This window comes from Octopus sinensis, linkage group LG15 (genome assembly GCF_006345805.1).
Source record: "Octopus sinensis linkage group LG15, ASM634580v1, whole genome shotgun sequence".
NCBI lineage: Eukaryota > Metazoa > Mollusca > Cephalopoda > Octopoda > Octopodidae > Octopus > Octopus sinensis.
In genome coordinates, this window is record NC_043011.1 from 50,942,003 (window position 1) to 50,965,826 (window position 23,824).

General features: G+C 36.8%; 1 protein-coding gene across 6 annotated transcripts in view; it reads right to left on the bottom strand.

Annotated features, from left to right (window-relative positions):
• Positions 1 to 23,824, bottom strand: part of LOC115219634 (paired amphipathic helix protein Sin3a) — a 193,601-nt gene that overhangs the window by 72,069 nt on the left and 97,708 nt on the right. For 5 of the 6 annotated variants that reach the window (XM_029789788.2, XM_029789789.1, XM_036509704.1 and 2 more), the window contains exon 2: positions 8,358 to 8,451. The exons of the other annotated variant lie outside the window; for it this stretch is intronic. In XM_029789788.2, coding sequence (XP_029645648.1) covers positions 8,358 to 8,381 — 24 coding nt within the window. In that variant the 5' untranslated portion in view covers positions 8,382 to 8,451. The remainder of the gene's footprint in view (positions 1 to 8,357; positions 8,452 to 23,824) is intronic. 6 annotated transcript variants of the gene reach the window in all.

Here is a 23,824-nt window from a genome sequence, read left to right on the forward strand (position 1 = left end):
ATGTACGATATCTTGTATCTTCGAGATTTTGATGACATGGTTATAATCTATGTTGTAGAACTAGTAATTTATACTGAATAGTGTAGCAGGAGACAAACTCTATAAAGATAGGATAATCAGTGAAACACTGGGGTCAATGTAATTGACTAGCTCTCTCCAGCCAAATTTCAGGCCTTGTGTTTTTAGTAGAAAAGATTGTTGTTGTTGTTGTTATTGTTATTATTATTATTATGATTATTATTATTATTATTAAAGTGGTGAGCTGGCAGAATCATTAGCATGCCGGGCAAAATGCTAAGTGGCATTTCATCTATTTTTATGTTCTGGGTTCAAATTCTACTAAGATTGACATTGTCTTTTATCCCTTCAGGATCAATAAAATAAACACCAGTTGATTGCTGGTGGCAATATAATCAACTAGTACCCTCAGCTCTCTAACAAAATTCCAGGCCTTGTGCCTGTAGTAGAAAGAAGAAGAAATCATCATTATCAAAGAGGTGGATGGCAGAACTGGCAGAGTGCTTGAAAAACATGAAATGCTTTACAGCATTTAGTCACAACCCTTGTTTCTCAAATGTGTTTTTTATGTTATCAACTCCTTTGAGTGTTGATCAAATAAAAGTACCAATCAAGTAACGAGGCTGACTTAATTATCTATACATCCTAATTAAGATATTTGTAGCTTTATGTTAATCTTAGAAATTGATTTTTAATTTATTGAAGTTGCATTGTCCAGCCTGCATGAGATCTATTTATTTGTTACCTGCAGTTACACCTTCAGATTGCATAACATTGTATATGTCAGGCTGTGTAGGGTGGTGGTGGATAACAGTATTGTTCTCTATCCAGAAATGTCATTCACTATTTCTTTTATTTTCCCCTCAATTCTAGGTTGGCCCTGATTGGGTGAATCTGCAATGAAAACTATTCCAACCTTGACTATCCCATCATTCACTTGAACAGTATGTATATCTGGAACTCCATATTCCAATGTGTCCCACCTTTTTTCAAAATCATAGGGTGTAATTCCTTAGAATTTTGGTAGCTATTTCTAGCAAGGAGCAACCATCTAGAATCTCTCTGCAAATCTGTTTTACATCCTATTTAATACCTCATTTTTGCTTAAACAAAACCTGGAATTCACTTTACATCACATATAAAGCATTTAATATATAGTTGAAAAGTATAATCCTGAATGTAAAAGTGAGGACAATGAAATATCTTTCCCCTATGTTGTTAGATGTTCTTGTCGTCGTCATCATCATTTAACACCTGCCTTCCCTGTTTGTGTGGGTTGTATGGTTTGGTAGGAGCTGGTAAGCTGGAGAGCAGCACCAGGTTCCATTGTCTGCTTTGACACAGTTTCTATGGCTGGATGCTCTTCCTAATGCCAACCACTTCTATATAATTACTGTAGGCTCAAAAAGGAATGCAATTCTGTTATTTATACACATTATTTTAGCGTTTAGTGTGGAGAAATGATTGCTGCGTGTGATTTGCACAAATTTTATCAACATTTGTATAGTAGCTATCAACTCTAACATTAAATTTATATTTTGTCAGACTGAAGCAGATTTTGTATTTATCTGCAGTTTCAATACAAAATATACCTATGTATATATTAAGGGCACCACAATCATCATGTTTTAATTAACATACAGAGACATACAGGTTAATTCCGAAGTCAATTACTGGCATCAAAGGAAAATTAGGGACAAAATTACCTTTAAACAAGATACAGGTTGGCTCTGAGCCAGGAAGAGACTCAACTGATACCATCTCCTGGTTATGAGTAAGACTTTATAACTAGTATCTGTTGAAATAGTGTGCGTGGCAGAGTTCCAAAATCTGTAGTTAGGGGACAGCCCAGGAAACAAGGGTTAGATGAATGGCTTGTGAAAGTAGAAAAAGCCATGTATAAGGTTATGTCAACAAAATGAAAGCCAGCAATAAGTTCAGTGATGAATTTAGCCTACAGGTAGAGTCCATCCACTAAGATACACTTCTTGTTCCCTGCCACCTTTATAATAGGCTCACAACCATAAGAAAGGAATTTAAAACTGGCTAAACATGGGAATTCTTGTATGCTGATGACTGAATTGTAAATGCTGAATCTAAAGAAGATTTAGAGACTAAATTCCAGACAAAGCCTAGAAATGTCAGGCCTCAAAGTAAACTTAGCAAAAAACAAAGTACTCTGCTACCATCAGAGAAAAGGAATAGGTAGAAATTTCATATGTTGTACCCAGTATAGGCTACTAATACACTAGATGTAAGCATTAGTCATGCAGGCTGTATGTAGGAGATGCACAGCAATAGTTAGCAGTAACAGTAGACATGAAATAAATCCATTCAAATGCTTAGATGGCTTACTGAAACTGGTTGATCACTTTTGCTTCCAAGGTGATGTAATTCGTAGATGGAGGTGGGTGTTCCAAAGCATAGAAACCAGATTAACAAGAGGATGGAAAAGTTTAGGGAGCTGTTGGTAACGAAGGGCTTGTTTCTCAGAATAAAGAGATTGTGTGATATTTGCATACAAGTATGATGTGGACTTCCTCTGGATGTATGTTAGGATGCAGGAATGATGGAGTACAAATGAACTGAGAGAAAAAGCTGGATGCAAGAGCAATCAGATATAGTGCTGAAGAGAGAAGACTGTGGTGGTGTGTAGACTGTGATGTTGTGTATGAAAGATGTCAATTGTAGAAATAAGTGTTGAGCATTTGAAGTGGATGCAAATTTTAGGGGATAGACCTAGGAAGACATGGAACAATCAAGTGGTGAAAAGTGATTTCAAGAGGTTGAGCTTTATGAAGGAGATGATAGAGAAGCACAAGTGGTGGCATGTGGTACTTCTGCACACAATATCCAAGTTAAACTTCTGTATCCCTCTCAGATGTCATTAATTGAATATATTGAGAGAGAGAGAGAGAGGACATACACATGTAAGACCCTGGGGAACTAAAATGTTTAGGGTTAACTGAGAGATACAGGACAGAAGGAAAAGAAATTCTATTTCCCCTAGCTCTAATTTGAGTAAAAGAAAAACTGTTTAGAAAGCTTGGTCAAGATGGATAAAGTCAGTAAACTGAATCATTGACACAATAGTGTTTCATTAAAGACAAGTCCGAAATGTGGACTTGATAAGAGACAGGAGTGAACAATTACTGATTGTTAATATAGTCATATACAATGGGACAACAGTGACTAAATTATTTCATTACAACTAGAAATTTATGGCCTTGTGCCAAATGTAAGAAATAATTTTTATTATTGTTACAGAATCGAAATCGATCAATGGAAATTGCGGATGTGCTACCAGTGCCGGTGGCATGTCGAAACTCTGCTTGTGAAGACCCATTGAGGCAAGTGAGGATCAGAATCGAAATCGATCAATGGAAATCGATCAATGGAAATTGCAGATGTGTTACCAGTGCCGGTGGCATGTAAGAGAACTTTCCGTTTCGCGACTGTTGCCAGCACCGCCCCGTTTCGTGTCCGTTGCCAGCCTCGCCTGGCCCTCGTGCCGGTGGCACATAAAAAGCACCATCCGTTCGTGGCCGTTTGCCAGCTCTGTCTGGCACCAGTGCGGGTGGCACGTAAAAAGCACCCACTACACTCACGGAGTGGTTGGCGTTAGGAAGGGCATCCAGCCGTAGAAACACTGCCAGATTTGACTGGGCCTGATGAAGCCTTCTGGCTTCACAGACCCCAGTAGAACCGTCCAACCCATGCTAGCATGGAAAACGGACGCTAAATGATGATGATGATGATGATGATGTTAGGTTGTAGTCAGTCCTGATAAAACAGACCAAGCAAGAGTCAAACCAAGCAAGAGTCAATGGCATCCTAGCTGTGATCATCCTATAGTTTTTTTTATTTATCCTTCCTTGGCTTGTGGAGACCTCATGCTTGCAGCATGTTCATATTGTGGTATTAAAAACACATTGAGGATTTGTTGTCAAACTATATGGTCATTATAGTTTAATAATGAAGATGACCCAAGAAAGAATTAATAGATGTAATTGTCAAGAGGAATGCAGAACAAGCAAATCCAAAAGCCCAGTGTTCAGTGACTCAACAATGATAGCAAAATACCAAATTATCATGTATTTCATTTAGATTTATTTTCTTGATCCCAAAAGAAAGGGAAAATCTCATAGATGAGAAAATCAAAATGTACAAGCTACAATTTATGGTTAAAAACTGTTTGGCATACAACTTTACTCTTCATAAAGTAACACAGATAGGCACTTGAGTATTTAAATTAAGGGCTTAGTTGAAACAGCTGCAATGCATCTAGTAAAAAATCCCATGAATGAACAATATGAGATGTCTCGCAGTCTTACAATACCAGCAGCAAGACATATGTGATCTGAGTCAAGAGGATGTTTAAAGAATGTAGGGTGTCATGAGAAAAGAATGGGAGCGGAGGGTGGTGTGAAGAAGTTGGGTAAAGGTGTCTGCAACGAGTTTGGAGCCAGAGTATTTATAATTAAGTCTTGTAACATAGGGTGTATACAGATGATTGAATCACTTTATTATTGTAAAGCTGCTACTTATTTTATCAACCATGGAGGAATGAATGCTAACCCTACCTATACCTATGAGGGTGGGGTGGTGGTGGTGGTGGAGGAGGAGGAGGTGGAAAGGAGACAGACAGACAGAAGTCATGGTTTGAAATTAGAACAGTGAGACACAAAATCTGATACTTCAAAAGCATCTTCACTGCCACCACCATCCAAATGGAAGGATGATCATCATGAAGAAATGTAGGCTTCAGAATATCTCTCTTAACTTCTTTCCTGATTATACAGAGTACATATGCCCCTGTCTTATCTAATTAACTCCAAATAACTTGCTTATCTTTTAATATTTATAAATCACTTTTTCACTTTTATGTCTATTTTTCCATGCTAGTATGAATTAAATGAATATATTATCCAAGCAATTTTTTACAGTTTGAAGCCTTTCCTGTTGTTGTTAATCCTTATTTGTTTTACAAATAAGGAATCCATTATTTCACATATCTTGGAATGTGCAAAGCCAGCAGATGATTTTTTGACAAGGGAAAAAAACAGTAGTATCACTGTTTATAACTCAGCAGTTTTCAGAGAAGCACTAAAGTAAACAAATACACATGTGCATGCATGCATGCATTTACACATGCACAGACAATGGACTTTCCACCTATCAAATCCACTCGCAAGACTTTTGTTGGCCCAGGGCTATAATGGAAGGCACCTACTCAAGGAGTTGAATAGTGGGACTGGACCTGAAACCATGTGGCTGAGAAATGAACTTTTTAACCACGCAGTCATGGCTGTAGCTCAAGTAATACCTGCATATGATTAAGCATGTGCATGTGCACTACACATGCACACATATTATATGAGTTCTACCCATTTGATAAGAGACCTGACCTGAGATCATGTGGTGAAACGGAAAGATTTTGTATCATCAATGTGCCATGACAAACTGTTTAGATTACACATACAGTTTCTGTTGTATCCTTTTACATTTTATTCTCTAATAGTTTTTACGTGTCAGAAAACTGTCAAACATCTATGATCTGATCAATAATATGCTTCTATTTTTTTGAGATAGAGAGGAATATAGGACTATCAGTGACCAGGTTGTAACTGTACACTGGAAGGCTTTGATATTTAATATACAATATTATTACAAAATAGAACACAAGTGGATATAATAGTATATGCTTGTTTTAAATGACAACTATGATGCAATAGTCACACACACACAATGTACAAAGTTAGTGATTTATTCTATTGCTATTTAGTGCTGGACTGGTACTCATTTTACTGACCCTGAAAGTATGAAAGGCAAAGTTGACCTTGGCAGATTTGAACTTAGAATGTTATAATAGAAAACGCCAGTTAAATTCTGAGAAAGAGTTTAATTCCACTACAAAACTATAATTTCTTTTGTTTCTATAATGGCCCCATGTTTCTCAGAGATGACTGATTTTGTACTTTCATCACTGAGACATTCCTGATCTAACTGGTCTCTCTACCTCCCACTAGCCTTATTGTATCCAACCCTTCCCTGGCCCCACACAATGCCACAACATTGTCCTTTAACAGCACCAATCAAGCTCACTGGTCTCAAAGGACCTTCAGAGATCATGAGCACTTTCTTCCTCTTCAGACTCAAGAAAAACAAAACCCCTACAATAACGTTTATCACCATTTAACATCCACTATTAAATGCATGCACCAGCTGGAGGGAATGTTGATGAAGACTTTTCTATAGCTAGATGTCTTTCTCCTCTAACAAATCTATTTTTGAACTATATTTTCTATGAATGAAGGTTATAGGTGATAGATTGTTTTAATCAGTCAGGTTCACAATCTATTACTATCACTGTGATGTCCCTGGCAATGACACTCAAATCAGACTTGTACAATCCACTCGGCTGTAAATAGGTCCCAAGTAGACGCACAGCTCAGCTTACAGATTGTAAGCAGCAGGTGCAGTGCATACTTGAGAAGTGTTTAATTCATTAACTGACTGCAATGACTTGGAAACCCTCCCATGAGTATAGAGAGAAAAGAAAAAATTGGGTGGTAGAGGTGTATGTACAGCAAAAAAAAAAAAAAGATTTATGTCAACTACTTAACATTGTAAAAGCTGGAATAATCTACAGCTCACCTCTCAACTGCTCAACACTTTTAATATAGCATCCTTATAGGGCCCCTTTGTTATGTAATATCCAGATATCTTCTATATCAGTTACAATTCTACTAAATCAGATGGGGAAGATGGAGAAGCAAAAGTTATCAAAACAAAGTCTGTCAGATTTATATCTTAACTTTCCATCACTACTCTGTACGAGACAGTTCACTGTAGTTTGTGTGTGTATTTGGGTGTATAAAAGCATGCACACATACACCTTGTTACTCCACTATAGTAATCTAATTTAGATCTAACCAATCACATCAGTCAGCTGTCCAAACATGCGTTAACAGTCCAGCCACACATACAGTGCCTTTTATATCACCACAATTGATTAATGAGAATCTTTCCCACACTGTTAACCACTATGAAGGTAACCAACTGAAGCAAGTTTTATGTAATTTGCTATTACATTGTATTTGCTGTTTGCTGGTGAGCACATTGTGTGTGTGTGAGAGAGAGAGAGAGAAAGGGAGAGAGGGAGAGAGAGAACTAGGTTATCAAATCTAATATTGCCCATTTCATATAGTTCATGTGTGATTTGACATATCCATCAAGAAATATTCAAATCTATTGATTGGGGAAAGGACATTACCAATGATATGTGAATCTGGGTCACTTGCTTCACAGAAGCCGTAACATAAGTGATAATACCTTTTTGTTTTGTACACAGTCCCACATATTTATTATGGTTACCATTGTCCTTTAAACTGCTTAACTCTGGAGACTTAAGATCATATCATCTTGTTTTCAGATAAAGTACATCTAAGATGACATTGTCCGATGTTACTTTCTTTTCCTTTCAAGACAGCAGAGTACTATGTGAAGATATTTAGCTGCTATTTTTACAAGCTAACTGACTACACAGTTGGTCTATAGTATGTATTCCAGCACTCGGACCATGGATGTGTGCGTGTGTGTGCATGTATGTATATATATATAAATATGCACAGTCGTGGCCGTGTGGTAAGAAGCTTGCTTCCTAGCTACATGGTTCCAGGCTGACCAAAGCCTTGTGGGTGGATTTGGTAGACAGAAACTGGTATGTATGTATGTATATGTCTGTGTGTATGTGTCTGTGTTTGTCTGCCCATCACCGCTTGACAACCAGTACTGTTGTGTTTATGTTCCCGTAGCTTAGCGGTTCGGCATAAAAGATTGATAGAGTAAGTACTAGGCTTACAAAGAATAAGTCCTGGGGTTGATTTGTTTGACTAAAACCCTCCAAGGCGGTGCTCCAGCATAGCCACAAGTCATATGACTGAAACAAGAGTAAAAGAATATACATGCACACACACAAACATTATGATCTAAGTTTATTTTCGTTGTAGAAAAGGGACCAGCGAAACCAGTAGTCTAGGATCAAATTCAAATACTAATAAAAATATTGAATCAATGGGGGGAAATCTTCAAGTGGTCACATCATCTGCTAGTAATAGTAGCAAAATCTCCCTCAAACCACAATATACTGTCTTAAAAATAAAGGACAAACCTGACAGTATAGTTCTATATATACTGTACTTGGAAAATAGACAAAATCATAACGACTAGAATCTCCTTGAACACAGGTCTGCTTGTTTAGAGTTGGCCTATTGGCTAAACAACATCCTATCGGTTGAGGGCAGGAAATGGTGCCTAATTAGTGAACACTTACTCACCTGCTCGTCTAAACGACGCTGCATTGTCCAGCAAAACACAACTCTTTAAGCTTGTCACCAGACACTGCTGTATTTTGTAACCATCCAAAAAATACTGAAAAATAAATTAAAAAAAAGTCAGATTATGGAACATACTGCTGGCAAAACATTACACATTACTTAACACTGAAATTTTCAACAATGATACAACTGTTTTCTTCATTAAATTGTTAGACCAAAGTTAATGCTTTCATAAATATAAAAGCATGTGATCATAGTTGAGGAAATGATAAGACAGATCCATTTTCCTTTGTTTTGTTTACTGTCTTAGTCAGATGTGGGAGGGCAGCATCTATTATGACTTTTTGCAGTTTCAAGTGACTGATAAGAGAGAACAGAGAACTTGTGACTGATGGGTTACAGTGGAAAGCAGCAGGGAATCAAATATATTGGGACATCCTTGGATCAGAAATCTAGCCCAAATGCTTGTATATTCCTGCTAAAAGCACTATAAGCCCTTATTGTGGTGTTAAGACAGGTAATAGATTTAGTTTACCATCTCAAGAACAGGCACAGTCCACCTGACAAGCTTCCATATAGTCGTTGTCCATCTAGGCTCTAGCTTGAGTAGAGCGGAGTCTATGGAAGAAAACAGTAGCCAAAGATGTCCACATTGGGACTGAACCAAGAACTAATGTGACAGCAAAGCAAACTTCTTCATCAGAACCATGCTTCAATAGTTTATCTTAAATCTTCTTAAATGAAGGAATAGCTGATCCAGATTACAAGAAACCTTTAAGAAAAATATCCCCACATCAGGACCAACTTATTACATTTTATGGCAATAAGAACAACTTCAAATTAAAATTTTGTAAAACACCTTAATATTGTTTCACAACTAACTGACCTGGCAGGAAAACCAGGGTGGGATTCGGGGTTCTAAAATTAGTTGAATAAATAGTAACTGCAGAAAACTTTATTTTAACCCTTTTGATACCAACCTGTTTGAGACCACCCCTAGTTCAGTGATAAAAACCTCCTGTTTTAAAGCGATCTAATTTAAAAACCTTCCATCAAAATTTCATGTTAATTTTGCTCTCCAAACTTCAGCTCAATAATGAAGTCATTTCACTAAGTTCTCCATTATTTTCAATAAAGGCAATATATTTTGACATAAATATGGCAAGAAAAGAATTAATACAAGAACATTTTTGATACACGTTTGAAGTAAGTTAGAAGCATACAGCTGAAAGCAGTGCGGAGTAAGTTGGTACATGAAAATTTCAACCATGAACGGAGATTAAAGTTTTAAGTAAGGCTGGAGATAAGATTAACATTTTTGAAATCAATATACAATGCTGTGAAGAAAAAAAATTCAAAGGATCCCTGAAGGTTTATGTGATTTTGTCATTTCAATGACCAACAATAACAAAATTCTACACTCAACTGCCAATAAATGTGTAATTTTAAGACAGTGTCAAGAGGTAGTGTTCTGGATCATTGTTGACACTGATGTTATTGTTTAGTCCCAAATCAGCTTTGGTTCTGCAGAGATATGATTTAAAGTTTTCCACCTGGGATCGTCATATGTGTTTTACACATCCAGGATGACTATATTCATTGTGTGATTTCCTTTTTAAAAAGCTATTTGAAGGAGATTTGGCTGCTATTTCTACGAGGTTGAGCAACCACACAGAGGCTCTCTTGTTAGTTTCTGCCGCATATCTTTGAAGACATGTTTGATTGTGTGTTTATTAGGTGGTTAGCAATCTGGTTAAGTTTCCTTTTTTAGTAGGGGAGAGGGAGAGATGCTGATATTTCAGCTATCAGAGTACATGTTTATGTTTATATTTCTCAGGATCAGATGGGTTAGGGAGTTCTTTTAGAAACACACACCTGATCTTTATCTGTGTATAAAAGATAGTCATACATACCCCGAAGGATTTACAGCATGGAAAGAGGCAGGGAATCAGAAACCTAGGCAATTTAATAGCATCAATAAAGAGCCCTATTACACATAACCAAAAGCGCTAACTAATATGAAGCAAAGTGCTGTGATTATTACTGTTCACTGTCACAAACAAATATGAAGTATTTGTTTATGAAGTATACTGACTGATTCCATTGTAAACTAGCACAAATACAGTGATTTTATAATACATCACAAACATTATTGGTGTGGAATGAGGTTGATACAATGTTATGTAAGGTGTATGACAGACTGATGCAAAAGATACCTAAAAAATGCCTGCTCAATTATTCATGTAAACACCTCAATTTACAGAACAAGCTAACTTGCATAGAATTATTTTTAAAAACTACATACAAATAAACCAGTTTTGAATAACTTTTTACATCTAACTAATTAACACTTTGAGTATGTCAGATAATTTCAATCAGATTTTAATTTAATCTCACAGAAGGATTGAATATCAAGGGGTGTGGTACAACCAGTGCATTTGTGTGTGTGTGAGAGAGAAAGAAAGGAGAGAGAGAAGAGACTGAGATAGAGATAAAGACCATGTGTATAAATTAGAACACATAAATGTACTTTAGAAATAGCCATTTACCATATCACCCAGTGTGAGTCTACCTAAGCAGGTGCTGTAGTAGCAGACACAAAACAATACAAGAAATCATAAATTTAAGCTTTACAACAGGGTGAGTCTAGTGAATTTAAAAGGTGGTGTATATATTTGACACTATCCAATTAGCAACCTCACCCTCATTCTTGTCCTGTCCTAACTGTGTGTGAAGTCAGAAAAGTTTCTTGTATGAGACATGAAAGTGAAGTAGCAGAGAAACAGGAGACTAAAGAACCAAAGTTGTCTATACAATTGCTAAACATATCGAGTGGGGGACTTGATTGAGGGTTGTAATCTGGAAGAGGTATCATATACCAGCAACAAGGCAAAGGGGATGTGGTCAGCATCGTTATCTGATCACTCTGCTGTCGGTTCTCAATTATAAACCATTTCAGTAAACATGGCCTGTCAGGTAAAAATAAATAAAATAGAGCAAAAAGGAAATTAATTATCAGATATGCAGATGCATGCCTTCCCAACACCACAACAAATGTTTGGTTGGTTGGATGTGTGTGTGTGCGTGTGAGAGAGACTGAAGATAAGTGTACTGAGTTGCTGTTGGGTCCAGTAGATGTCCTTAACAATTCTAATCATCACCATCATTAACATCATGTCCACTTTTCCATGCTCACATAGGTTGGATAGAATTTGTTGAGGAGTATTTTCAATGTCAGGATGGCCTTCTTGTTGACAATCCTCATCTGTTTCCAAGTAAAGTAATATTTCCCTATGGCCGGACATGTTTTCATGGAAGATTGTAAATGAAGGACAATGCTTGCATGATGGTGACACTTGTGTTTTACAAGTATCATATGAAGTCAAGGCAGGGAAGCAGTAACACACCCACCCACCCACACACACACACACACGACGGACCTCCTTCAGTTTCAATCTGCTAAATTCTCTTACAAGACTTTGGTCAACCCAGGGCTATAGTAGAAGATACCTGCCCATGGTGCCAGGGACTGAACTGCAAACTATGTGGTTGGGAAGCAAGCTTCTTACCACACAGCCATGCATGCGCCTAAATAACATTCACCAGGTTGAAAGTAACATATGACTACCAAACAGTATTTATCTCACCATAGACGTTGTTATACTTTTAGGCTCTCCCCTCTCCTCCTTGTCCTGATGACTAGTAAATAGTACAAGGAATTTATGCGAAAAACATTAGTGTCTCAGTGGAGGAATGATGGGTTTAGATGACAAGACACCCTTATCTACAAGCATGTTGCAAAACTGCTCCTCAGTGTCATTATCTAATATTTTAAACTTCCTTGACCACAAAACAATAAGGATAATAATTAAAATAACATGTCTATGTTTGCTATTAACTTTGTTTATTAATGATATAAATGAAATTAATACAAATGGGTCGGTCAGTGTAATTTATTGCTATTCTACATCACCCAATTCCAGCTAAAACATGTAACAGTCGATGAAAGCTCCACCCAAAGATGGAATGCTAGTCTATCAGTACGTAACCTTTTCCTGAAGATCTGATTCATCACAACTTGGATAACTGTAGCATGTAGGAATGAGTGTCCTGAATACTGTATTTTCTGCTATACAAGGCATATTTTTCAGACCAAAAAATTCCATGTGAAATGCAATATGATTTGGAAAAATAGTGATGATGTTTACACTATAAACTTTGTTGATTTCTATGCTGGAAAATATGGTACAAACACACCAAAGCACATTAAGCTAGATTCGAACCCACAAATGTCGTCATTGTCTTCTTTAAGCATCGCATTTAAGATGCATTTGACAATGATACACCAGAACTTCTGCCTTCAATTAGTTTTGGTAGATCTTCTATTTCATCTTGTGTGACTCTGCCATTAACAACAATATAGTGAAGTGCTCTTTGTTGTCTACTAGGGTGCTGAAGTCCCCAAAAATAATAACTGATATTGCCTGTTGTTCAGTACACCAGTAGTGGCTAGTTGAGCCTACCCTGCATTGAACAATAATAGTAGAGATGGATGGAATATGCCCATATATCTCCTCTTTTGTCTTGTATCCACACTATTTAAACTAAGTTTTAACAGCAGTGAAATATGTTATCCACCTCATTCTTATGTCTCCATAGTTTTGCCAAGTTAATGCTTGATGTTGCTGATAGAAGATATCAACAATATTATGGCAATTTTCTTAATAGCCTTTAACCATCACATAGAACATCACTTAACACACCAAACGTTGAAGCTAACAAGGTCTTTCAAAAGGGTCGTTCAGCTTGTTAGACCTATCAGTTAAATCTCTCTTAAAACATATACTCTCCTTATGATAAAGGAAGGATAGATTGGATGATGTAGTCTGGGATACATTATACCTGAACAAAAAAATGATGGGATAGTTATGGGTGGAAAGTTTTTGATCAGGGCCAATTTGGTGGCTAAAAACAACAGTATATAACTAACCGCTACAAAAAGGTACAAACTGATCAGTTTCTATGGTAACAATGGATGTGTTTGTTATAAACTGACAAACAACTCTACTCTCGAAATAATGGAATTGTTCCAAGTAGTACAAGCCAACCTATAAAGAGTAACTGAGAAGCCACCATATGGTCACTCTACTTGCTAAAAATATCAAATCAGATTTGAAAAACAGAGATGGTTGTGCTTAGGATACCTTTGATCACAGACCTGCTAAATTGGAGTTGGACAAGGCCGAAACATTAACCCGAACAAAGACACACACATAGGTTTGTGTCTTTGTCCCCAATCATTGCTTATCAACTGTAACTTGGCAGTTTGGCATAAGAGAGCGATAGAATAAGTAACAGATTTATATATATAATAAAAAAAAAGGGGGGGGGTGTTTGACTAAAGCCTTTCTTGGCAGTAATCCAGCATGGATGCAATCCAATGACTGTAAAAACAATTTTATGCTTGTTCACAAACACATTATTCTACATACTTTCTTAAATAAAGAAATCAAGAGATTTATAAAAATGGGGTGAGGAGAAAATCTGCTTCAATAAACTCTGCCCGACCCATACAAGCATGGAAAAGTTGATGTTGAAAGGATGATGATGATGATGATGATAATGATAATACCAAAGTATTCAAATTGGTTAGGGATTCAGTAGTATTGTTTTTGCTTAAATCAGGAATGACACAACACAAATTAAGAGGCTAGGTAGAGTTTAAAAGAATACATCTAATCCCATCATTAAATGGAAAGTTAAAAAAAAAAAAAAAAAAAAAAAAAAAAAAAAAGTAACAAACCAAAATGTTGGTACATTAGTTGTGGTTCAATGGCAATTTCAGGAAGGAAGGAACATTAAAAGAAGGTCTGACAGGAAGAAGTGATGGAATGATGAGGTGTGGGCTTTGAAAGGGGGGGGGGGGAATCATGACAAATTAATGTAGGGCATTTCCCACCAAAATCCAGAATTAGTTTCCTTTTGAGACAAGTCACAAATTTGTTGATTGGCATCTTAAATAACTCATGGGTGTGTGTGTGTGTGTATGAGAGGGAGAGAGAGCAGTAAGTATTGTCTCAAAGGAGATATTATTTGTCAATTACTGCTGCAACCTACAAAAACTGGATAAGAAGAAGAAAAAAAGTAATGAATGGATGCCCTAGAGATTGGTTTCCTTCATACAAAGGGGAGACAGAAAACATAATATTAATCATGCACTATAAACTATTTATCGGATGATCTGTTCACACACATTTTTAAGGAGGTGTTTGTGTAGGGAGGGAGGAGAGATAAAAAAAAAAGTAGGGGCAAAGCAACAGAAAGCCTAAAATTTAACCACAGCTGAATGAAATAATTGAAGCAAAACCAAAATTAACAACATTTACATTGTTGATGGTTTGGTGCCATCCTCTTCAGTCACTACCTGCCTGCCGAACCCTATACCAGAGAGTATATTGCTATATCCCTATTTGCCTGTCTAATTAACAAGGCCCTAGAGGTAGTCTCTGCATGGGGTAAGACAGATTTAAAAAAAAACACCACTGGAACATCTTTGATTATAGGATCACTAAACAACAACAATTATATGAGAAACAAGTCAAGGAAGCCCCTGGATGGTTAGTCAGTCTGCTGTAATAACAGCCAAACCTTCATTTCACATTGTACTGACTTAAAACACAACTGTACAAAAGGGCTTATATTGGGTAGTTGTTTAATTTTGGTTGAAATCCTTTTATTACTTGTATTTCTATTGAAATTTACTGCTTTCATCTCAATTAACTTTCAAAATACTGAAAAATTTAGTAAAATAACTTTATTATTACTGATCTTAATGTTTGGAATGTAAAATGAACATGGAATTTTGATGGAAAAATTTAATTTCAGCCTCGTCTGGCACCTGTGTCGGTGGCACATAAAATCACCCACTACACTCTCGGAGGGGTTGGCGTTAGGAAGGGCATCCAGCTGTAGAAACACTGCCAGATCTGACTGGACTGGTGCAGCCTTCGGGCTCCCCAGACCCCAGTTGAACCGTCCAACCCATGCTAGCATGGAAAGCGGACGTTAAATGATGATGATGATGATCACTTTAAAATAGGAAATTTTGTACCATAGAACCAGGAGTAGCCTCAAGTATATTGGTACCATAGAACCAGAGGTAGTTTCAAGCAGGTGGGTATCAGGATAGTATAACTCAAAACAGATGAGTGAGAAGTTGATGTTCCATATACAGCCTGCAAGTGACGTGACACCTATTCCAGCTTGTTAGGTGAAGTGAGGCATGAAGAATTAAAGTGAAATCTATCCACATACATAAAGAAAATACTACCTCATCCACTCAAGACATTTCACTACTCCATCACCACATTATGTGAGTGTATATAAATAAAAACTTCCTCTCACTATTTCTGTTTTCCTTTTTTATATCATAAACTGAAATTTGAATTAAAATCAATATTTAATTTATACTGTGGTTTCAGGCTCAGTCCCACTCTGGCAAAAGACTTCTACTATAGCCTCGGGCTAACCAAAGCCTTGTGAGTGGATTTAGGAGATGAGAGCTGAAAGAAGTTTGGCATATGTGAGCGAGCGAGTGTGCACGTGTGTTGTACTTCCTTGTCTTGACATCACACAGTAGTAGTAAAACAAATGACATTGTCTTCCACAAAAAACACGCCAGGCAATGGAGAAATATTACCCAGTAGGCTACAAGAAATCTGCCCCAATGAATCCTGTGTGATCCATGAAAGCACTGGAAAGTGGATGTTAAAATAATGATGATAATATATTAATTAGTTATAAAGCAGTTAGTTCGTAGAATCATTTGTGTGCGAGGCAAAATACTCAGCAGCATTTCATCTGTCAATAAAAAAGTACCAGCTGGACACTGGGGTTGATTTATTTGACCCAGCCTCTCTTACAAACCTGTTTGGCTTAGTGCCGAAATTTGAAACCCAATATATTAATTAGTTATCATTTAATGAATTTTTGGAATTTAATATAAAACTGAGGCTGCTACTACTACTACTACTAACACCTAACATTTTACTTTTGAATGATAAGTTTTCACAATTGAAAAACAAAACAAACTTTAACTGAAACAATCACAACAATAAGAGGTGGGTGACATGTTACAGCCAACTAAAATAGGGCAATGTATGCAGGAACAGAGAAGGGAATCTATATGTGGTGGCTTGCACTGCCAGAAACAACAGCCAATTCTTCCTCAAATCACAGTTGTAATTTCTGAGCATAACAAAATATTGGAATCTGTAAACCTAAACCAGGTATTGTTGACAACTTGGATAAAGGAAGGATTAAAATTAAAAAAAAAAGCACACCTCATGAAAAGGAAACTGAAGAAGCCACTGTTGGCAAGGCCAATGACAAAACAGAATTTAAAATATAAATATAAACACACAAAGGGTTAGACATGATGGGGAGGAGGGGGAGTAGTGGCTGCTTGGAAGACCACATATACAGAGTGAGTCATGACCAATAAAGAAAGATAACAGTGTTTAGAAAATGAAGGAAGGAAGGAATAGAGCAACTAGAACTGTTGCTATGGTATGGTCATGGAAGTGTTATCAGTTGAAATGGGAGGAGGATTAGGAGAAGGGGGGAGGCTGGAAAAAGGAAGTCTTAGTGATTCCCCTCTCAAACAACAAAATGTGACAAGTACAGACAACAACAACAACACACACACACCAGATGACATCAGCACCACACCTATCCCTCAACAGAAGTAAAGAGGATTTTAAGTAGAATCTGGCATCCAACTAAAAATATAAAGTCATCAAAAATTTTATGTTTCTCTCAAGTGTAATGCATTATAATATTTAATACAAATTAGATCCAGCTAGGGACTCCTTACATGGCGACTCGACCTGTGCTAGAAACAGCAGCTAAATCCCCTGTAACTCATGCTTAACAGCATATCAAATAAAAAACAAGAGATGATAACAGTTACAACTTGTTTGATCACAGGTTTACATACTGAGGCTGCACTGAGAGCTAAGCAATAACTAACAATCACTAAATATGTGAAAAATATTAGACATAAACTAAGGATATTATACTCTAGTGTATACTGACACACATGGAAGTGTACCTAAGTAATGTAGTAATAGTAGAAGGGATATGTTGAAAGTGTGACTGCCAACTGATTATAATATTTCAATTAAATTTACGGTAGGCATGGATAACTTTTTTCAAGAAGCAGGCTGCTGGAGATGTAGCTCATCAAGCAGGCTGCACTACAAAAAGAATCAAGGTAATTTTTCATTAGGTGTGCCATTCAAAAAGTCCTGTGGGCAGCAGTTCGTCCATGACTGATTATAGATATAAAACAATATAAAGGAGTGATGGAAACAATACAAAATATCTTACAGTGTTTATTTGGGAACCTCTACAGTCTTGAGTTCAAATCCTGGTTCATCAAACTTTGCCTTTTATTCATCTAGGATTGACTGGCACATCAAACATGTACCAATCAATCATTCAAGTAACTCTCCTATAAATTTGTGACCATGTGCTTAACTGTTGAATTGTCAGTGTCATACAAAATACCCATCGATATCAACTTTGCTTTTCATCTCAACAGTGTCAATAAAATAAAATACCAGTCAAGTACTGGGGTCTATTTAATTGACCAGCAGTCCCTTTTCACATAATTTCTGGCCTTGTGCTAAATTAGAAACATTTATTAAATGACCAGCAGAAAACCACAGACTTGTAAAGAAAGTGTTGTTATATTTCTTATGTGGATATTTCAAGTTTGCACCTGCTAAAATGTTAGCATGCTCTAAATACCATGCTAGTCACTCTTAATATATAAACTGGCCTGGTGGCCTATTCTCTTAAGAACTGCTCTTCTGGATAGTATCAGTCACATAAATATGTCTTTAAAATAATGTAGCTAAAGTTATTCTGCTATGAATGACCTAGGGAAGTGGTCAGTAGGATAATATAGTATCCTGATAGTATGACACCACATGCTAAGATAAAATATTGGCAGAGCAGATATATATCTAAACTAAGTTCTGCTACCCACCATAGTTTGCCTGATGCTGAGGAGGTTGTCAAAGATGAAATTCTATACTGGTTTGGTCAGAAGTACTGCTTGTGTGAGAAGCAGGTTGGATTACAAGTGCTTGCAATATATTAGGTACACCAATATTCTGTGGGCAAAATGCTTAGTGGCACTTCTTCTGGAACTTCATGTTCTCAGTTCAACATCTGCTAAGGTTGACTCTTATAGGGGTCAATAATTTTGTTGATTAGATCTAGCTGAGTACTTGGTAGGTAATTCTATTAAGTCCAAAAGGGTAAATTGCAAAGTCAACCCTGAAAGAATTTGGAACATATCACATGAAGGAAAACACAGCTATTGCTACTTGTATTTGCTAAGTTCATTAATTGCCTATAAATATTTTTTGCATTTTTTCAAGATGTAATGTCTTCCTTGGTGACCTGAGTATCCTGGGCCACCAACCATCTTCAATATATGGCTGTAAATTTCAGGATGGTAACAACGTATCGACCTACATTATGAATATACTGACTGAATATTAAATAGCTCACTAGATGGATGTGATTTCAGGCTTCCGCAAAGTGGGATACATACACACCAGACATTTTTGGAAGAGAAGAGACAAAACTAGGCAAAATGAAACTACCAAGCAAATTGGATTAACTTCTATAAATAAGAAGCAGATTTTTCTCACCCCTGCTTAAACTTAAAAAGTGCAAAGAGTTCAACAGGCCTCCAGTCAAAGCTGTACTTCACACATCAGGATAATGTGGATACCAATAGTGTTCAAGTACTGCATGCAGTCGAGTGTGGGGAAAAGACTATGAAGATATGTACCAGAGACATATATATTGGAGACCCTTTGGCAGGTTCATTTGATGACCTGGTATTTGCAATGGGCTAGAATTACTGGTTTTATCACATTTATGATGTTTGTGCAAGTAAGGGGGCGGAGTTTCACAAACATTACCTGTATTCCATACCTTTTAGGTTGCAAAGTAAGTTCTGCTTTCTACAACAAGGGCAAAAAACTGTTTTGGAAGACTTAGCTGATCTATGAAGATACAGAAATTTGTGTATCTGGCTAGTTTCCCTTTCAGTTGGTGGTTGTTGACAACAACTCTTTCAGGAAGCTTGAGTAACTAATTGCTATGGTAGATAATTCAGCTCTGATAAGACATGAAGGTGCTTTTTTGCTGGAAGTGAATAACGAACAAACTGCCTCCTACCAATGGTTCCTCACCCCAGTATACCTGATGTGCAATGTAGCAAGCAGGTATCTTGACAACCAGCACACAAACAGCAATTCCACAGGGAATGACTGGACTAAGATAATTAGAGTTGTTGGAAATACTTTGTGGAATAATTCCCCATTTCCAGGGAATGCAAAAAGCTGATCAAATGTTTCCGAAAAAAAAAAAGTACTGCTCGAACTGCAAGTGTACCAAATACCAAAGCAAATCCAAACTGTTCATGAGTCTGCAAGTGTAAATGTATTCTGTAGAGCATTGCAATCTAGGTTTTAGTAATAAAAACATCACAAAACAGTACCTCATACTTTGATAAGGAATTATAACTGTTATTCTAACAGAAAGTGTGGATATTTGTTTGAGCTTTTTATGATTCCCAGAACAAGCATGTGATTATATTTTGTCACAGATGCCAGGTATCTATGACACAAATTTCTTTCAAGGTTGAAGAAATTCAAGACATAGACATTCTTTTACTTCGTTATTTTACAAAATAATTTTTTAAATACATATTTAAAAACATTCCAAAATGCTATACTACCTGGTTAAATGCGCTACAGATTTGCTAGGCCAGTTGTGACCCAGAACTACAAAACAGCTTTGAAGATTAAACTACTTTAAATGCAATTCAATGCATATAAAATTGTGGGTCAGTCTGAACTGAAGTGACATCCTGCATCTGACCTAGTTACCTAGTAGAAGTAGAGCAGTAGATGAATTTAGAACATACAGTGTGTTAGTAATTCACTAATGAGTGTCAAATGAACTGGAAACTGACCATTAGTTTGCTGGAGGAAGGCACAGTTTCTCCCACAACAATAAAACAGAACAGACCAAGGTGGCATACTTTGGTAATACCTGTACTATCTGATAATTAGCAACAAATCTGGTATGGTTTTTCAAAAATAGTTGCTAGCACATGATTTTCTGTGGAGGAATGTGTTTCAACCAACAAAGATGAGGTAATGGTTTTTCAGATGTAGGGATTTAGTAATGCCTATTTGAAGAATTGAAAAGAGAAGCTATTCTGAGGAGAATCATTAGGTATATGGAATTAATTCCAAGAGACTTCAAGTCAATAGGCTGTTGTTGTTTAGCATATGTGAGTCTTAAATGAATGGATACATGTCTAATTAAAAATATTCCAACAGTGGCCAAGACAATAGGTTGATATTTCTCACTGACTGGTTTTAAGATGGAAGTGGGCGAGCTGGTTGAACTGCCAGAGTATTATTGGACAAGAAGTTAAGAGATTGTCACTGGGACCATCAACATCTAACTAACCAAATAGTCTTGTATACTTACCTGCGGGGATAAGTATTAAATCTTTGAGAAAATTACCAGCATCAGACTGGCATCTGTCCCACAGATATGTATCCCTCATCTGTTTTAACACTATAGAGACTTGTCTGTGGGCTCCAACAAGAGGTACATACCTACCTACCTGAGAGTCAGGCAGTGGTAACATTAAATTGAGTGACAATAACAGTAGCCATAGAAGCAGCCAGAAGATACACTTTCTCTCTTGATGACTACTAGAGCCATACCAAGAAACAGACCATGTTTGGCAACATGCCAACATTTATTCTCTGTTTAGACTGATGGAAATTGGTTGGTTTATCTCAGTTGATACTGCTGCACCCTCTGTTACAGCATTACTATTGGTATTTAATAAAGGTCTTACTGTCTTGTTTACAGATGCTCTTTGAAGCATCTAAATTCTTTTAAGTTATCCTGGTAAGACTATAAGCTTAGTGGACTTTGAATGGCAAACAGGATGAGAGAGAAGAGGAAAGAGAGGGAGGTAATTGGTTTCAGCAGTCTAAAAAAGTGTGTGACTAGCTAGATCCAGTAAGACTGGTTTATAATACTTAACAAAATCAAATGAACCAGTTCTTCTGCAAACAACCAATACAAAGGTTTAGGTCATATGTAACTTAAAAATGCAAATTATTATTCTCTTAAGAAAGGAAGCTGTCACGCACACACAGTTGCATGTGAAAAAAAATGTGTATGGAGCCCGCACTTTCCTAGAACATCCAAACAAAATAACAAAATAAATACAAGTCAAAGAAGTGGAGCGCCAATATGACTGTTTGGCTTGCTAGAAAAAAAGCTGTCAAATTTCCCTCAAATTACAATAAAAAAACTGGATGGTCATGACTTGAATGCCTTTAATAATAGATTTGCTCAGTCAGGATTACCCTAAGACTAAATAACAACAAAATTTAGTTATTTTACTAAACTCCTCTGAAGAGTAAAGTATGTACATGGAGAGTGAAGTGGAGATCTGTTTCTAATACTTGTAACAGTGTAAACTCCCCCAAAAGCATTCAAAGTGAGTTGCATTAGGCTTGTTATTATTAAAAGCAATGAAGGAGTATGTTAGCTGTCCCACCTAAGGTGAGCAGATTCAGTAACCAAGGAATATGTGTAGTGGGATCAAACCCAAAGCCACATTAAGCAATCTTCTTAACCACCCAACCATAGCTGTGGTTACCTAATATTTTTATTGTTACTGTTCATCAAAAATAAGCCATGATGAATAAATGTTAACCTTATCCCAACAGAAAACAATATTAGCCAGAATCCATGTATTAAAATCACATAGAAAAACATATTAATTGAACATTTAATCCAAAAGAGTAATATTTGGCGAAAGTATGCTAACCACGAATAGCTGATAGCTTCAAATTCCATTGGAGAATGTCTATCAAGTTAAACTTCAAAAAGAAAGGTTTCTCAAAGTAGCAATAGAAGGTTGATAGGGGTAAATCATGGAAAAACAAACCAAAAAAAAACAAAAGAAAAAAGAAAGAAATATCTGGCTTTACAAATTTAGTGTGGTTGGTGTTAAGAAGGGCATCCAGTTGTAAAAACTGCCAAAACAGACACAGTAGGCTGGTGCAGGCTTCTACTTGGCTGGTTCCTGTTAAACCATCCAACCCATGCCAGCATGGAAGATGGATGCTTAACGATGATAATGATGTATATCTCTGTCTATGTCTGAATAACATAACATGTACTTAGCTTAGATCACACACACACACACACACACACACACAGAGGCAGAAGTAACCAGCACCTTCAACTGAATTATCACAAAAACTGCCATTTTGCCACCCATCACTGACTTCAATTTCCCCCCAAATCACTCTTTAGATATGCTATGGTTGGGTCACAACTGAAACATGGTTAATGGAAAAGGCCTGCCAGAACAGAGTTGGCTTGTGGTTAGGCAACATAGACTAATATTCTGAAATGTTTTCTAACTATTAATGAGTTAATGGCTTACTGACCAAGGTGTTATCTCCATGTTATATTATGTCAAGGGCAAGCTAGCCTCCTTGGAAAGAGTAAGTGAAGAGATATGACTCAATGGTGAGTTAACATCTGTGCGATAGAACCTGCCAGCTAGTAACTTAACATCACTGTGTAGTAATTACACTACAATGAATTACAGCGAGGGGGGTGTAAAGGGCCCTTGAAGTGAGAAGTTTTGTTAAGAGGCAGAACTAGTACTGCAAAATACTATAAACACAGACTGACATGATCTTTATGAAATGCCAAGGAAGGACAAGAAGGAATGTATAGAAAGGTAATCTGTAGACATTAGCTTACACAACTAATATACACTAAATATTCTTAATAGTCACACTACCTCATTGTTTTCTATAGTAAGATTGAGGGAGGGAAATCGCAAAAGTAAACAATCTCTCCTTAAACAAGTTCTCACAAGAAAACCAACACAACACTGGAACCTACCAATCTTGCCATGGTTTAACCCCAGGTTGACCTATGACAAAAGGTGTTCTATCACCATATATCCCACCATTGCCAACAGAAGGTTTACTCAGAACAAACATTATCCAACATCTTTATTGCAGATGGCAGGGTGCTATTTCTAGCAGGCTGAGTGACCATGTAAAGGATGGGGTGGGGACTTCATGGTGTTGGTTTTCTCCCCAATCTGTGAATGTTTAACTTTGAAGTGATTATTCATTTAACTTTTAATCTGATGAATCCATATAGCTATGTGAAAAGATCCAAAGAGAATATTTGCTCGGGGTCTTAACACTTCAGCAGTCAGATTACTGTCAAATGAAATGCTTATCTTTTCACATTGCTTTGAATTAATCATGCATTATCTCATAGCTTTAAGGTTTCAATGATGTGATTGTTTA